General features: G+C 50.7%; 2 protein-coding genes across 2 annotated transcripts in view; one reads left to right on the plus strand and one right to left on the minus strand.

Annotated features, from left to right (window-relative positions):
* Positions 1 to 9,676, plus strand: part of WDFY2 (WD repeat and FYVE domain containing 2) — a 175,705-nt gene extending 166,029 nt beyond the window's left edge. Inside the window, exons 11-12 of the mRNA XM_036101319.2 lie at positions 1,947 to 2,055; positions 3,095 to 9,676. Of these exons, the coding sequence (XP_035957212.1) occupies positions 1,947 to 2,055; positions 3,095 to 3,124 (139 nt within the window). The 3' untranslated portion in view covers positions 3,125 to 9,676. The remainder of the gene's footprint in view (positions 1 to 1,946; positions 2,056 to 3,094) is intronic.
* Positions 9,677 to 10,764: 1,088 nt separating this feature from the next.
* Positions 10,765 to 17,543, minus strand: part of DHRS12 (dehydrogenase/reductase 12) — a 34,839-nt gene continuing 28,060 nt past the window's right edge. The window contains 4 exon segments of the mRNA XM_078069954.1: positions 10,765 to 11,070; positions 13,316 to 13,416; positions 15,037 to 15,111; positions 16,599 to 16,703. Coding sequence (XP_077926080.1) covers positions 10,887 to 11,070; positions 13,316 to 13,416; positions 15,037 to 15,111; positions 16,599 to 16,703 — 465 coding nt within the window. The 3' untranslated portion in view covers positions 10,765 to 10,886.

Raw genomic sequence — 17,543 nt, forward strand, 5'->3', positions numbered from 1 at the left:
TGCCAGGACATCCGCGCGCTCTCATGAGATAGGAAAAGAGAGTCCGCATCAAGAACTCATGTCTTCTGTGCTCTTCCCCACCCCAGGGGCAAGTGGCCTGCCAGCAGGGGTTCTTCAGCCAGCCCTGCCAGCCCTTTATTTCCTTGAGAGTCGCTCCGGAGTGCAGGAACCCAGGCTTCATTTTCTAGCCCAAGCTGGTATTTTTACAGGAGCTCAATCAGCCCATGGGCTCCAGAGGCTGCATTTTCTCCGGAAGAGCTGAGCCGCTTTTTAAATATCTAAGAGGCCAGTACCACTAGTTGTCCAGCGACTCAGTCTTGCTTGGTGGTCTTGCCCGATAATCCAGGACCTTAGGTTACTGCACGTCACTGTGCTTTTGGGGGGTGTGTGTGTGTGTAAGGGCACTTCTGTGTTATCTCTTCAGTGCTGCTCATTGCAGACTGCCCCAGAGGGAAGCAGAATGCTCTGCAATAGGTTCCCCTTTTAATGAATGACAGCAGGGTTTCCTAGGAAACTCGTCTGCCCGATTCTCCCCCACCTACTCCCCCACCTTGTATACGGTAGAATCATTTTAAGTACTAGATGGGTGTCTTGAAACAGCATGTAAATAGAAACGTATTTCAGATGCACCAGAGGAAGTCAGCATTTAAAGGAAAGTCGTGGCAATTAAGTATTCTCTTATGGATAACCCTAATGTATGTGTTTTTTTCATTCTTCTTTATCCATATCAAATATAAATTAAGATGCCCTTGCATCAGTAAGCATTTATGTTCATTGATTATTTTCCACTCATCATATGTGATGAAATTAGAGAGTTCTTTTCATTAAAGAGCTGCAAGAGACTTTAGAGATATTCTAAATTAATTATTCATTTTATAGATAAAGACACAGACCCAGAGAGCCTAAGCAGCTGCACATTAAACCTAAATCTTGAATTCTAAATATTTTAAGTGATTATCTTAGGATACTGAAGACTGTCCCGCAGACCTAGCTACAGGTAAAACTGTCTTCAGAGAGCCCACTGCTGAGGAATGGGTGCCCTTGAAGCCTGATGACAGACCAGCCGTCTCCTTCCCCATGTCCCTGTCCCCCTCCACATGTCGTCGTTTCTTCTGCCTTTTCTGCATTGCCTCTAGATCACCTAGGCAGTCGACAAGCCTTCTTACTAAAACAATGCATAGATTAAAAAATACAAAACAAATAAAAATGTTTGTTTATAGATTGTTTTACTTGTTGAAGTGTTAGAATACTATGGAAAAACTAAACCTGCAGTTATACCAGGAAAACGAGGAGAAAGAATGGGTAACCCTTCAATTAGAATGGTATCTTAGGCTTTGTAACAGGTGTACTTTTTTTTTTTTTTTTAATAGGCACAGGTAGACTATTATACCAGCAGGTCCTTCTGAGATCAGACCTAGCAGAAGCACTGAGGTGTTTGTTTTAAGATTTGTCAGAGGCATAGATGAGATTTTCATAGGCTCTATCAGAGGAACAAGTAATCCATAAGACTTTGGGAAATGTCATCATCTCTTTCCCATTTTGGAGAAGATAAGAATCCTTTCACCTTTTAAAAAGCTGCCAGGGTGGCTCAGTAGGTTATGTGTCCAGGACTCTTGGTTTTGGCTCAGGCTGTGATCTCACGGTTGGGGGATTGAGCCCCGAGTCGGGCTCCGAGCTCAACATAGAGCCTGCTTAAGATTCTCTCTCCCTCACCCTCTAGCCCTCCTGTTTGTGCACGCTCTCTGTCTCTTTCAAATAAATAAATCTTTTTTAAAAAATCATTAACAGGTTCCCAGGGAATAAAGGTAGATATGAGGAGCAGTTTTAAAGTGAAGCACTTGTCTTAGTCATTTGGCTGCACATTAGAGCTTCATGACACCTTAGATCTCTCCTCCATTCACGTGTCACCACTTTTCACTCTTGGAAACTTACTTTGCTCCTTCCAGACGTGCACCCACGGCGACCTTCCACGACAGCAAACATAACATTGTGCATGTGCATTTTGATGCAACCCGAGGATGGTTACTGACTTCTGGAACAGACAAGGTTATTAAGGTAGGACGCCATCTTCTTTTAGAAGCTTTCCATCTTTGGTCCTATGTCAATATACAGGAGCCCCAAGACTGTGTGAGGTCTGCTCACAAGGTTACTCTCAGCAGTGAGCATTTTTGAGAACCTACCATGTGCAGGAGGGCCCTGCCTGCACACACCAAGACATGGCTCTTGGCTTCAGGGAACACATCGCCTGCTGGGGACATACTCTTTTTGATGGTTAATAATAGGCCCCATATTCAGCAGCCAAAAGAGTGATACAGGCAAGAATTACCTTGAGAGCTCAGTAGAGGGAGATGGGGCTATTGGAGATGGCTTCAGGAAGGAAGTGGGGTTTGAGCTGAGCATTGAGTGAAAGGAAGGACTCGAATAAGCCAGCAAGTTATAAACAAGACCTTTTCCCCGTGAGATCAGTTAATCCAGAAGCATTCCTCCAGGGCCTGTCTGAGGACTATGCTGAATTTATCTGGTGCCCCAGCAGAGGCCCCAGACGGGAGGGGCCACAGCCGCATCGCGGGCTCACCCCGCACACTGAGCGCTGCCACCCCAGGCCGCTCTGGTCCCTTCTTGGAGGCAGCAGCAGGATGTGGTGGTTAAAATAACCCCCTTCGAAGCCACTAAGCCCCTGGGACTTTGAGCAAGTTTAAAGTAAACTCTGGGAGCCTCGGTTCCTTTCTTTTTGAAAAATGGGACATCTTGGAAGACTGTTTGGAAGACTGGATGAGAGAAGATCTGGAAGGGACACAGCACGTCCCAGGGGCCCACTGGGGGCCTGATAGATGTTCGTTCTCTTGCCTCAGAAGGGAACCTGATCTGTCAGATTCTGCACTAGCCGGATGAGAATTCCCCACGGCCGTGGATTTGAAGTCTGTGTCAAACATTTTCATGGCAAAATACCATTTTATAGATGTAGAAATCATGTTAGTGTAGTACTGAGTTGCTTGGCAAATTAAGAAGTTCACTTGTATTCAATGACAAGGACTGTTGATCCTCAACGCAATGGAATTTCAGTTCATCCTGCATTTTCTCTTCCTTTCCGCAGTTATGGGATATGACCCCAGTCGTGTCTTGAGGACACCCCAGGCGCAGACAGATAGCATTTACTCAAGAAACGGTTGTTGGAATCCACTTGATTACTGGGGCTGTCAGCAGACGCGTGAGAGTCCGAGAGAAGCTTGCGAGCCGGGCTGAGTTGGCATGGGAGCTAGCGAGTGGACACTGGCGAGGGGACTCTTTCAACCTGTTCATACAATAGAAAAGAAGATATTTTTTTTAACAAATGGTTTATACACTCTGGCTGTGCTACATTGTTTTGAGCATACTGAAAACTCTGTGTGGGGTGTTTAATTTGTATGTGTTTCTCACTTCCTTTTCGTTGTTGCTCTGTGTGTTAGAGAGATGAGGAAGGCATCTGTTGGGGGTAGTTTTGGTCGTTATAAAGTCCTTTCCATGTTTCCTTCACGTGGGCATGTATTCTGTGGTCGGCGTCCTTTTCCCTCCCTCTCTGTCACCTCCCCTCCGCTTCATGTTCCCCGGTGTATGTGTTTATATCGACACTCTTTATTCTCAGTGTTTCTGCTTTCACAGACCTCCTCTTCGACTGAGAGGTTCGGGAAACCATTCGTGTGGGTTTTCCGACTGACTTGAATCACCTGAAGAGTAATCCGTTTGGAATGTCTAACGCATTCCTGTTCGGCCGAGTAGACGCGACCTTGTGCTTCTGCCTCGCTCAGTGTTCTGTCTGTGCTGTGAGAAAGCTGCTCCCGACCACTGTCGTCACAGAAGCGATGATTGTAACTCAGAGCTCCGACTCTCAGTGCCTGGGTCATTTCTCCTTCAGTTGGAGCCTTCTGAGCCTTTGATGTTTTCGTGTGACTCACATAGCTCTTCCTCATTTACAGTATTGAAAACAAACGCAACAAAACAAAAAAAACCCAAACCCCATGTCCTTCAGAAAAAAGTGTCTTTAAGATGTGTTTGTCCACGCGACATCACCTCTGAATTTGAATGTGCTCCTTCCTGCAAGATTGAATCCTGCTCTACTCCTCACCATCTGTATTTTCTTCCCCTTGAAAAACTAGATATTTAAAGATTTTTATCTTCATGTATTTTAGCAGAACACTTTGCACACTTTCATACTAAAACTGTGTGATCTGAGACATAAAAGGTACCGAGTCCTACAGCTTATACTGTGTTCCGGTTGGGAATGTTAAAAGAAAAAAAGAAAACAAGAAAGAAAAGAAAAAAGAGGGCTTTAGAAAAGAAACCCGAAGAACTCTAATTTTAAGGGAATCCAATCAAACTTGATAAAGTGAAATATTCTTGTGTGTAGTGGCTCAACTGGGGATGTTGAGTCCTTTTTAGAAATTTTATTTTCACCTGTTGGCAGCCGGCGTGTGCCGTGAGCCTGCCCCGTTGTGTGCCCTTTACACATCCCACCTCATTCACCCTCACCTGTCAGGGGCGTCGGGGGACCACCGAGTCTCTTGAGGATCACCAGGTTCAATGAAGCCTTGCAGAGAAACAGGCCAATTACTTGCCCTTCACTATCCAAGCCGTCTGCATTATCTTGCTCCCTTCTGATTTGGCAGGTTTTTGTTGGTGGTGTTTGAAATGCTCCCTATATCTATCTATCTATCTATCTGTCTATCTATCTATCTATCTATCTTTCTTTCTTTCTTTCTTTTCTTTTCTTTTTTCTTTTTTTTTTTTGAGGGGGGAAGCTATTTTTTCCCCCTCACGACTATTAATTACTTTTCTTTCCAACCGGGAAGAGTACTACCCTCCATCCTCAGCTGCCATACTCCCATTCTCTGAAGACCCCTGACCCGCGTGCTCCCAGGGCGGGGCTTCTTCCTAGGGACGGCTCTGTCGCCACAGCTGTGGGAAGCAGGAGCGGTGGGTGTGCCCTGTGCAGCCCTGGCACATGGCGGCCGTCATCTGAGACATCAGACCAGCTCATGTGACCACACTCTAAGGTTGGACGCGCGTGTACACACATGCACGCACGCACAGAAGCGGTTTCCACTTGTCACTTCACTGTCCCCTTCCACACTACCCTTGGTTGCCATCAGTCGAAGCTGTTAGAATTAAGCTGAGTCTTGTCTGCATGATTGTGAGAGAGCTTTAAAAAGGGAATGAAATTCAAAATACTCAAATATCTATTTTATAGTTTACTACTGGAACTTGGAGCCACGTACTAAGTTGTACATAATAGAGAACCATGTGTTGGAAACGAGTAATAGAACGAATCGCTGTGTTTTCCCTTCCCGAATTTCGGAGCGTGGCCCGTATGCAGAGAGGGAGGACGGTGTCAGGGAAGCAGTAGATCAGTGCCCAGCGAGGCTGATGGGCTCTGAGTTAGGTCCAGAGGAGCTCGCACCCCACTGGGGAGGCTGATTGTCCCTGCTGGGTCACGAGTGTCCACCGTGGTTACTCTGGGCTGCGACCGCGCACTTCACTGCAGCCATCTCCCTCCCAGCGTGGCTCATCCCCAGCCCGCAGAGCCACTCAGAGCCACTCAGAGGTTGAAACCACTTGCCACCTCATTGGGGATGAGAGTCCCGATCAAAAACCACAGATAGATCATAGTATCCCCCTGTCTGCCCTTTTCTTTCTCCTTATGTGTGTGGGTGCTTGAATTTGTTAAGAAGTATTTAGCAAACCAACGGTGTGTGTTTGTGATACTGTGAATTCTTGAGTTTTACGATGAGTGTCTCCACCATTTTTTGTAACTCATGGAGAGAGAGATGCTGGTGTCGGGTGTCTTCCCAGCATTTTATGGGGCGGTGGCTTCACTCATTAGGAGTGAAAGCTGACGCCAGCACTTGTCTTTTCTCCTGTCATAGTTCTTGTTTTGCCCTCTTGGAATTGCACTTTACATATATTTTTGCTCTGTTACTTCAGCAGTTCTGGCAAGGAATGCCTAACATGGTCATGTCGGGAAAGTGGCAGGACTGCGCATCTCATGCACAGACTTTTGTTATGCATTTGGTAGGATAAATCCAATCACATGCTCTTGGTTTCTCCAAAGAAATGTTACTGGAACCTTTCATGGTCTGGGTTTGTGTCCACAGTAGCAAAGGTGGTTTTACATTAAGTACTTGGAATTGCATGTCTTTTTATATGAGGTCAATCAATGATGTATTTCTCATTTGATGGTTTCAGTTATTCAAGGAATCATAGAATCACAAAACTGGAAGGGATCTTCAGAGATCTAGAATGTTCCAAGCAGAAAACATTTGGTCATCCCAGGCAGTCGGATATAGCTAAGGTGTCAACAAGAGAATCTAAAAGTTTTAAAGAATTTTCCAGGGACACTTGCTTTTGGGCATTAACTACTAATGGCATGACTAGGAGGAATGATCTCTAGGCAGCTCTCAGGAACCAGACCTGATCCTCTTATGGGTGAATCTGACACTTCTGTTGGCCCCAGCCCTGTTTCTGAGGGGGTGGGTACTATGCAGTGAGGCAGTTCTTGCAGGTCTTGATCAGCATAAGCTCCTTCCTACACTCTTCCTCAAGGACCCCTCCCCAGCAACAAATCCAGGTGGAAATCTGAGGGCATTGAAAATTCATCTCCCCTGTTGTCTGAAGGCCGGCCTTGAGTGAGTCTGAGTCTACAGCCATTGCCTTTCTTAGGAAATACCACCTTTTCATGGTTTGAGATTCATTTTTAAAAAGCATAATTTATTTTTGCTTAACATTAATCCATTTTTAAAGCCTGGAGATTGACTTTTAAGTAAAGGGATAGCTCTAAACTATGTACCAAAGTTACTGGACATAAATATTCATTAAATGAGATTCCTTTGATTTTGCTTTTTCATAGTTTAATCGTATATAAGTGATCTCGTTCACTAAGATACGTATTTTAAAGTAAAAGAAAGCACTTTGCCAAACAGTCTTTTTCTCTCCTTTGAAACAATGGTAAATTTTAACCGACTGGATATCTATTAAGTTGATTGGGAAACACAGAAATTAAGTCCATTTTAAACACGGAGTTCTCTTAGACGATCCTCGCGAGTGTAGCCCATTTCAGCCATTTGTAGAGCACCTGCTGCAAGCCAGGCTCTGAACTAGGCCGTGGGGGGCCGGGGCCCATTCCCTGGCCTGGGCAGAGGCCACTCGAGGGAGTGGATGGGTCATGTCAGTCCCATGGGGTCTGTTCTGTGATAGAAGTGTGCGGGGGCCCACCCCAGGGGTTGTGCACAGGGTGCCTGCCCCCCAGCAGAAAGGACCTCTGAGCGGAGGGTTAAAGGTGCAGTTGGAGTGAGTCCAGTAGGGAAATGATGTGCAGGCTGCTGAGACAGAAACAGGCCTAAGATCTGGCATCAGCCTGGTGCGCAGAGGCCACAAGTGGTTTGGAGTTGCCAGAGAGTATCAGGTGTTCGGCTGCAGTCCTGGGGGGGAGGGGTTGTGGGGGGGGCTGTGCGGGGTTCCGCATGACCTCAGAGGGAAGCAGCACACAGAGCACCATGAGGGCTTCACTCAGCGTTTGAGAGTCAGGTTTTCCTGCAGCTGACTGAGGCCAGTGTCTAAGCTTTTTGTTTTTTTCCTTTAGAAAGACCTGGAATGGTTATCTTAAAATTACCCATGGCAGCTAATTTTTGAACTTTCTGGAGGCACAGCCCCGCCCCGGAGGCCGTGAGGTGGTGCTGGTGGCCACCACATGCGTGGACTTGGCCTGGGAGAACGTACAAGCTAATTCCCTTATGACACAGGTGGGCCGGGCTCAGCTGCTCCCCTTTGACAAAGGAAAGACCATGCCGGGTGGTAGGAGACTATTCTAGAAAACTGCAGCATCACAGGCGTACGCAGAGCCAAGCCCGTTGGTGCGTAAGCCGGCGGCCGCCCTCCATTTCCCCGCTGGTCTGAATTGTTCCTGCAAGTCATGGGTCTTCTCAGTGCAGTGTGGGAAACGTGCTAAGTCCTCACCGTAGCGCCTCTCACCACCTGGAAGGGAACATTCCCACAGGTCAGAGGCCGTGAGAAGGGCTCAGGCAGCGCCCCCTCTGACACCTGACTCTGCCCAGCAGGGGCGTCCCAGCAACCCCCCCCCGCCACCTCCCCGAGGCTTGGCACTTTCTGGTTCTTGCCATTCCATCCATTTGCCTTTTTCTTTCACTGCCCAAGTGTCCTGTGTCCGTAACTTAATTCAGGAATATCCGTGTTCATTTTTCAACTTCAGCTCAACTTCACAACCGAGAATTATATACATACCACCCCTTGGGGGTTTTAGTTTGTAATTTTGCCTTTAAACGTGATCCTTTCCACTGAGAAGCCTATTTAGGCCTAACACACAAAAGCAGTCCCTAAGAATATGATCTGTCCAAAATTGGAGTGGGATTCCTCCTTTGTGTTTCGCACACCAGGGAATGTTGGAACACACAGTAGAGAGTCCCTTGTCAGAGACGGGGGCGGGCGGCTGAAGCCTGGAGGAGGGACTGGATTGGATGCTCGTTCTTGAGACCACTTCCGGTCCTGCGATCCTGTGATTCCATGAATGTTTACTGTTGGACTAATGGCTGACTTTAGTCCGACAGGCGGGAGTATAGTATCGGGAGGTCTTTGTCTTCTGTCCTATCAAGGAAATTGCTCTCTGCATTTTTCCATCGAGAGGTCTGGAAAAGATGATGAAGGTGGAAGTTGATCATGGTACCATCTCACTAAAAAATAAGATACCTCAAAATGTTCCCCTTTGTGACTCAAAAACGGTAGCTGACTTTCTTGGGAGAGAAAGTGGCAGGGAACCACAGATTGGTTTAAAGGTTAGATTGAGAATCTGACCTTGATATTTTTTTCTCCTGGTTCTCTGGGAATCAGAAGAGGGTGAACTCTAATTCAAAAAGGGAAAATGGTTTGCAAAGCGTATTTCATTTACATGCACGTTTTTTTCCTCCCATTTGAATAGATGGCAGCCTTAGGTCCGTAGCATCCATCCATATGAAGTCTAGACCAAACACTTGTGTCACTGGTAACCACGGTACTCGTCCTATATTTGTGTTGGACGCCATTTGCCTTGCCTTTTAAATGACTTATTTTCATGTACTGTCATTTCGCAAAAGAAAACCTTTATATGAAAAGTACAAAAACTGTTATTAACTAGACAACGGGGAAGGTGCTCGCCCCCTGTTCGTGCCTGCCTACCTACCACTGTCCCTAACCAGGGCAGCGGACTCTTCCATGCTGCACGCCGTCCGTCTGGGGCCCCTGCAGAACCTGGCTGCAGCAGGCATGTTACTTCATGGATATCTTTTTCTTTCTTTTTGAAATGAGATTCCCCAAGGGGTCAGGTTGAGGATGTCATGAGCCTGAAGCAGGAACAGATTGCTCAGATGCGGTTCTAGCAGAACCCTTCTGGCATCGCCATGCTCTCTGCCACTGGAGACTTTGACATTGACTTCCTGACTGAGCAGGTGGGACTGAGCAAGAATTTCTTAACAATGTTAAAATGCCTGTGTCCGGTTCTACGTTCAATGCTGCTGGATGTTGTGAATGTTTTTAAACTCTGCTCACGTTCTCACTGTGTTCCCTCTAACCGAACCATGCCTGTGGCCATTACCAATGTAAGACTCTCAATGCAAAGTTGCCTCCACGGTTTAAAATAAATCTCTGTGGAAACCTTCCTGCAACTTTTGTCCCATCATTGTCGTCGTCAGGCTGAAACACATACACCCCAACAGCCCTGCTTTGGTGTTACCCGGGTGAGGGAAGGTAAGTCTCTGGGCCGCTCCCGCACCTGTCTAGACCCCAGGGAGAACCGCAGGCTGGTGAGCCACCATTTGCCCCGGACTTTGTGCACAGCAAATGGGCTGTGGCCACGTAGTCCTATTTATTTTCTTGCTCTTTCACTAAGTCTGCTCTAACCGTAGTTAATACACTTTCCAACTGAGGAGAAAGGACTTCAGGGCAAATACAGCTAGGAAAAGCCTCTCTGAAAACTCAGGAAGCCCATTTTACGGATAGGAAAACACGTGAGAAGAAAACAGTGGCTTGCACGGCATTGAACAGCCCCGTGAGTGGGGGAGCTGGGGTGCCCTTCAAACCATGGCCCCTGTGACTAGTGGCCCCTCTCCCGCAGCCCCTTTGTGCCAACACAGCCCACCCCCACCCCCCACTCCAGAGGCCCCACTTTCTTCAGAAAAGAAGGGATGCAGTCAAATGGAGCCAATGCTCACTGCCCTTTCTGGGCAGACGCACCCAGAAAAACCCCTTCCTTGGGGCTCCTTGGCTAACAGCCTGGGTCTGAGTGCCTCTGAGGAACCGCCCACCTGCCTTTTCCTCCACTATGGATGATGAGTGAGGGTTGTTCCGCTCTGAACACCAGGAATGTATGTAGATATTCCTAAATCTGTTTGTTGATTTTGCTACAACTTTGTCTGCAGTCATTAGGAGGTAAAGTGGTATAATTTAGAAGTTTTTTCAAACTAGCACTAGAATGCCAGGTGCATTATCGAAGCCACTCCTAATCTTAAGCAGATGTAATTTGTTTATGTAAATATGCACTGTCCCATAATCATGCTCTGCGCCTAGGGCCACACAGGGGACACACAACAAAGGCAGTGTGGGGCCCTCCCCCGGAGGACAGACGTGCACAGCCCGTTCGTACATCTCCCTCCTCCCACCCTGCTTCCCTCAGACCAACAGTGTGGGGTGATCTTGAACACGGAATTTTTAAGAAAACCACATTCTCAAATAAAGGAGAGACTCATACAGGAGGGAAAAAAAAAGCCTGCCACAGAAGATGAAGGTTGGCTTCTTCCTGGCCCCGGTCATCCTTATTTTAAAGTAAAAGTTCCCAGTCACCGAAGTTCCTCGGAGCTACAGTGGCATCTCTAGGAGGGAGTAGAAGTGACGCCTGCCCACTGGCCCTTGGTCCATACCTTCTCTGGCCCCGAGCTGGCCCGGCCTGGCTTGCTTACTCTGAGCCGCTCTCCCAGGATTTCTGTCGATTCCTCCTCTTCAGCCGGTGACGAGGCTGTCCTTGCAAGAGGCAAGTATGTGGAACGGGGTCCCGATCTAACAGCGAGGGGAACGCAGCTGTGAGAAGGGCAGCTCCCCGACTGGCCTGTGCCTGTGGCCGCCGGGGCCCTAGATCAGTCAGGTCACTGACACCCGCCCAGGGCCTCCACGGGCATCAGGTGCCGCCCCTGCCCACAAGGGTCCCCACGGCTGAGGGTCCTGATGTGCCACAGGAGGGAGACCGAGCAGGGGAGAACAGGAGTCGAGCGGAGTGTGACTGACTCAGACCCTGTGCAGGGGCCGAGGGAGCGTCTCCATGGAGACGGGTGTGGCGGGGTGGGGCCTGCGGTGGGTGGGAGTGCGATGTGTTCAGGAACTGGCAGGTGGTAGCCAGGGGAGGGGCAACCACCCTCACCGCCACCGGGTCACAGAGCCTCATAACTGCTCAGCGAGGGTGGTTGTCCATGATGGACCAAGATCCAGAGAGAAGACCCTGGCTTCGCCCGAGGTCAAAGTGTTCTCTGGCGCCCTCTCCTCCCAGCCCACCTCCTCTCCCAGAGCTTGTCCCTCGGGACTCGGCCCAGCTAGAGAAGAAAACCTTAACAGATAACGGCCACCAGAAATAGAAAAGCAGAGTCACGGCTAACTCGCTTCCCGGTGCTGCTTTGGACAGATCCCATTCCCCGGGGTTCGGTCAGCTTCCCAGATGACCTTTCACCTCCCGGGGGATCACCTTTACCCAGGGCCCTCGGGGCCTGGCCTCGCCCAGGACTCTGATGACAGGGTTCACAACCTGAGGACCTCTGTTCTCCAGGGACCCACTGAGTTCAGAAAGATGGGGAAAAAACGGGGTGTAAAATCAGGTGAGGTACTTTTTACAAAACCCACCCCAACAGGCAAAGGACACCAGCAAAGAGTGTGAGACGTCACCAGCAAAGCCTGGTTACAGTCATGGGGGAAGGGGGACAATCCCACCCTATCCTGAGTTTCATGGAGGGGAGGGTCCACCTTGAGAGGCCCCTAGCCTGAGTTAGAAAAAAAGGGTTCACAGACAGACAGGAAGTCCCCTTGAAAGAATCTGTACGGAGGTGTGCGGGGTGGCGGGAGCGAGGCCAGCCACTGCACGCTGTCTCTCTCCCCACCCCCACTGCATCCCAGAGCACACCCTGTCCTTGAACTTGGTGTGGAACCCCCCTACTGACAGCCTCACAGCCATGAGAAGAAAGGACAGAGACGTGGACAGAATTCTCAAGTGAAGAGATTCTGTGCTTGGCTTCTTTCTAATACCAATACCCCTAATAAATAATACAAAGGAATGTGATCATACACTCCTCTCTCTTTCTCCTTCAAAACAGCATCTAGCCAAGCTGCTCAGGTTCCAGAGATTCTTCTTACAAAGCCCCTGAGCTGTCGCCCCTCGGCCTGGGTGGAAAGTCCTGCTCCCCTGAGCCTGGGACTGTGTTGGGTCCTGTGTCCTCCAGGCTCTGGGACATGGACACCCATGCCAGCCCATCCCCCGAGAGCAAGATCCTCTGTGGAGTCCCTCGCCCCTCTGCGGAGTCCCTCGCCCCTCTGCATGCTAAGACACGGTCTCCTTCCAATGCTGGGAGGGCCACACTGGAGGCCAAAGGGGATTAAACACTCAGACTCCTGCCTCCTGAGTTAGCTATCTCGCTCAAATGAGTCTGGCCTCTCTGAGGATCCTGGCTGATGATTTCTTGGATTGCTGAGGTGTTTTTTTCTTTTCAGGGAGGAATATAGTAAGAAGGGAAAGAGCTGTTCCTCTGCCAAGTCGCTCTGCCTCATCCTCCCACCCCGTCCTGGCCCCAGACTACACAGAGGTTCCTCACCTAGTGTCACCCCCACCCAGGCCCCAGGGCTGGCTGCAGACTACACCCCCGTTTGCCCACAGACCTCGGGGAACACAGCGTCCCTGCAGTGAGCACATTGGGAAACAAAATCTTGTTCTCTTGTGAAGCCAACGAAAGAAAAAAAACCAGAGTAAACATTTGAGAGCTGTAATGAGATCAGAGGATTTTAGAGATAGAAAGGATCATATAATCTGGGGGCCTTATTTTTTAAATTAAAACTAAACTTCTTTTTACAGAAGCAGTACTTGTTTATTATGGAAGACTGAGGAAATACTGATGAGCAAGAAGATGGCATTTGAAGCCTTCGGTTGTCCCACTCGTGGAGGACAAGATCCGTGTGCTCAGGCCCCTGCCCAACCCCCGTCAGGCCTCCCAAGTCCACAGACGGACGGGCTGCCCACACCCGAGAGGCCCCGGTGGTGCTCTGTGACCTGTGGGCGACAGATGGCAAACTGCAGATCCAGGTGGTGGGCTTGCGAGCCCAGATTTTATAAGCACACAGGTTGACGTTGGCGTTGTCAGGATGACATACCTGGGAGGAATAAAGCGGCTGGGGGCTCTCCGTGGCCTGATGGCGCTCACGGGCAGGCAGAGCCACGCATGTCTCCCTTAGGAAGGGGAAAGAACTGAGAAGCCAGTCTCCCAACACGCCTGGCCTGAGTCTCTCCTGGTGTGTGTGCTTCCCTGAGCACATCCCCTTTGCATTTAGAACAGGATATGCAAAGCTTCCTCAGATCTGTGCATCGGAGGGCGAATCTGTGCAAAGTCTCCAAGCCAGGTCTCCGTGGGATGCTCCACAGCACCAACACACGCCTTTTCCTAGGGGGGCGTGGGTGTAGCAAAAATCAGATCATAAGGCGCGCACAGTTTTGGAACCGGATCTCTTCATTTAATGATACAGTGCAGACAATTTTCCTCTCCCACAGACATTTATCTATGGCAGAGTTTTCAGGTTTGAACAGATTTCTTGTACAGGTGTTCCATAATTTATTACCTCCCTCTCCTCTCACTAGTGCTGCGACGAGCAGCCTCGTTTTCCAGATCTTTAATTATTTCTTAGGATGAACTCCAAGGATATCTATCCAAATGTTAGGCTTCTGAGAAACTGGCTTTCGGAAAGGGGACAGCGATGTTGGAGATTGTGCTCCCGGGATGCTGCGGCGGGCCCGCGGGGACGGCAGCCTCTGTGCTCGGTTCCCCGCCTGTGAACAGGGCGACAGCAGTGCCCCCCTCACGGGGGTGGTGAGGCCACATGCAGTGTATCCAGGGGGCACCTCCGGGGTCTGGGGGGTGGGGGGCTGGCGTGTCTGCTGTGACTGCGGCTGGGCTTAGTTGCCTTGTTTGGGGAGGAGGTCTCTCCTCTTTGAAAGTTCCTCGTAGGGGCGCCTGGGTGGCTCAGTCGTTAAGCGTCTGCCTTCGGCTCAGGTCATGATCCCAGGGTCCTGGGATCGAGCCCCGCATCGGGCTCCCTGCTCGGCCAGGAGCCTGCTTCTCCCTCTCCCACTCCCCCTGCTTGTGTTCCCTCTCTAGCTGTCTCTCTCTCTCTGTGTCAAATAAATAAAAAAATAAAATCTTTAAAAAAAAAAAAAAAAAGAAAGTTCCTCGTAGAGTTGGGGAGGGCAGATCCCTAAGAGAGCCCCGCTCCCCTTCCCTGCCCTTCCAGCAGGCTCCCAGATAATTCTGGTTGTCTCCTTAGGGATGATTATTTACCTTTGCACACTCATTATTTCGAGAAACCTGGGTGGGGGTGAGGTGGCCTGAGCCTGTCCCCAGATCCCCAGCGGTCTCCCGTTGACTTCCCTGGGCCCCTGTTCATGCCTCTTGGGCCCGGAATGCCCGCATTTACCAGCCCCCTCGGCCACCAGGCCACTGTAGTCGGGAGGGCTCCCGGAGGAGGGGGCACCCTAGCCGCACCCCGACCCCAGCACCACCCCCCTCCACCACGCACAAGGCAAACCGGAGACAAAAGCTCTGCTTCTGAAGCTGAGGCTTCTCCCTTTCTCGTCCCAATGTGCCCCTCTTAAATGGAAATGAAGCAATTCCCCAGTCCTCATTACACTGGTTTTAGGTCATTCCTGGGGAGATTCAATCCTGTGGCTGCTCAGATATTTTTAGATGAACCGAAAGCCGCATGGAAATTAAAGGCTGCGACCTCCCCAAAGAGTGATGAGCCCTGGATGGCCGGGTGCCCTCGGGCCCACCGCTCCGGCAGCGGCCCCGGCTGCCTCTGCACAAGGGCGCAGGATGAGCACCTGGAGAGGGGAAGGCGCCCCTAGGTGCGAGGCAAGGGAGCTGGCTGGGGGCACACACAGCAAGCCCCCACCCGGGCCCGTGTGGGACGGCAGTGTGCACAGATTTCGCCCTTGACCTCCCGGTCCTCCTGATCCGGTCTTTATGGGCGTCTCAGTGGAACCCAGTGCTGCACCCTGGCCCCTCCTCAGGAGGCGGAAGGAGCACAAGGGAACGCCGGTGACGATGCCCGAGAGCACGCTGCATGCTGCCTGGGGGCCACCCGAGCCCCTGCCCGTGAAATTAGCGCCCAGACCTGCCCCTTTCCCAAGTGGGTCGTGCCCCTCTGTTCTCAGCACTCCGGGTGAGGGCAGGGTCTGTCCCGCGGGCTGTCAAAGCTCAGGCCCCCAGCGCAGGCTAGCACTGAGCACGTGTCCAGTCATACCTGAACTAACTCCTGCCTTGGCATGTGGGATCCATACTGGAGATGCTTGGAACACCCCCCCTCCCCCCCGCAGCCCACGTGCACCTCCACTGCATCACGGCTCTTGCCCAGCCCCAGGGCTGCTTGCTCATGCTTTGCAAAGAACTCCATCCGGGCCTCTTTGATGAGTGGTTTATTCCCATGCCCCCTGGGAAAACTGCAAAGCAGTGTGGCTCTTTGGAACGTCAGGATTTTGAGTCATGGGAGATAATCTGCCAGGATCGGTCTGCAGGGTCAGTGAGCAAAAGTGGGGCACACTCAGGGCGCACAGAGGGCAGAGGTGGAGGTGGGAGTGCCGGGCAAGGCGGCCCTCCGAGACAGTCGACACCAGCAACAGGGAAGCTGATGGGTGCTGGCAGCCTCACACACAATGAGGGAGCCCCACCGGGTGCGTTTAAGGGCAAGAACGTCAATGCGGAAGTTCTAGATCGGGCTTTTAGAAATAGCTGTCACACCTGACATATGGCGGTACAACCATACCTAAGATCAGGTAAGAGATCTGGACCCTTGCCTTTCATTCCTCCAGGATGGACGGTGCACGCCCTTCACAGTGAGCCCAGGGAACGTGGCATGCTCCTATGGCATCTGTCGCTGGGGAGCCCAGGGCCGCCCACAGGGGAGAAGAGTGACCTCCCGCCATCCTTATTCCCTCTGAGCCGTGCAGGCCAAGGGCACCTCTGCTAGGCTCTCTCCTGCTCAGGGGTGGGGAGGGGGGCACCAGCCCTCACCAATTTCTTTGTGGGCGAGCCTGGGAAACACCAAGAAGAGAGGCGGCAGCTTTCGTGGCTTCTCCCAAGAGCATAACGAAGACTCCTCGGGTCTGAGCACAGCCATGACTGGCCCCTCCAGAGGGGGGCTCCTCTGGGCCAGGGAACTTTCCAGGTGCTGCTGGCAACTGCTAAGATCCAAATTAATGTGTATCCCAGAATCAGCCTTGTTTTGGAAAAGAGCCCATGTGGTACATTAATAAAATGCAGTCTTGACAAAACCGCGTCACTCACCTTGTTCTGTGCATAGACCCTCGTTCCACTAAGTGCTGTCCTTTCTGATTGTAGATCATGGGTGTTTGATTTTGGAACCAACATTCCTCCCGAGGAGACTGTTACCTGAAATAAATATGATAGACATTCACAAACAAAAACTTACAAAACCCTCCCAACCCTCTTCTCTGTCAAGCAGTGTATTAATTTTCTTGTTGGTGATGGAAGAAATGACCACAAACTTAGTGGCTTAAAACAACGCAGATGCATTTTCTAGGTTCTGGAAGTCAGAGGTCTGAAATCAAGGTGTCAGCAGAGCTGTGCTCCTCCTGGAAGTTGGAGGGGAGAATCTGCGCCTTGCCTTCTCGAGCTTCCAGAGGCCACTTGCTCTCCTTGACTTGTGACCGCACCACCCGGATGACCTCTTCTTCCAGCCGCACATCTCCTCCTTTTCCTCTGGCTCTCCGGCCTTCCTCCTATAACGACCCTTGAGATGATACTGGACCCACCTGGATAGTCCAGGATACTCTCCCTGTCTCAGTATCACTTCTGCAAGGTCCCTTCCTGCCAAGGAAAGGTGACATAGTCATTGGTTCCAGGACCGAGGACGTGGACATCAGGGGTGGGGGGAGTGGTCATTCTGCCCACTAAGGCAGAGAAAAGGCAGCATCCGCAAACTGCCTTCCTCCTGGTTTCTCTGATTTGGGTCATTTTAACCCATTAGGAGAGAACCGGCTCCATTAGCCCGGCCCCTGCCATCTGAGCAGCATGTTCTCTGGGAAATGCACCTGCCCACCCCTGACCTCAATGCCTTCTGCAGCTGCCCCTGCTTTCCAGAAGCCTCCCTTTCCTGATGCTCTGCCGACTCTCAGATGACATCAGGGCAAAGCCTTCGGTGAGGGCTGGGGTCTCTAACACGGCTCGTGGATGGTTCTTCCTCCCTTTCCACAGGGAATTCGTAGGCCA

The sequence above is a fragment of the Halichoerus grypus genome, chromosome 4 (genome assembly GCF_964656455.1).
Source record: "Halichoerus grypus chromosome 4, mHalGry1.hap1.1, whole genome shotgun sequence".
NCBI classification, from domain to species: Eukaryota; Metazoa; Chordata; class Mammalia; order Carnivora; family Phocidae; genus Halichoerus; species Halichoerus grypus.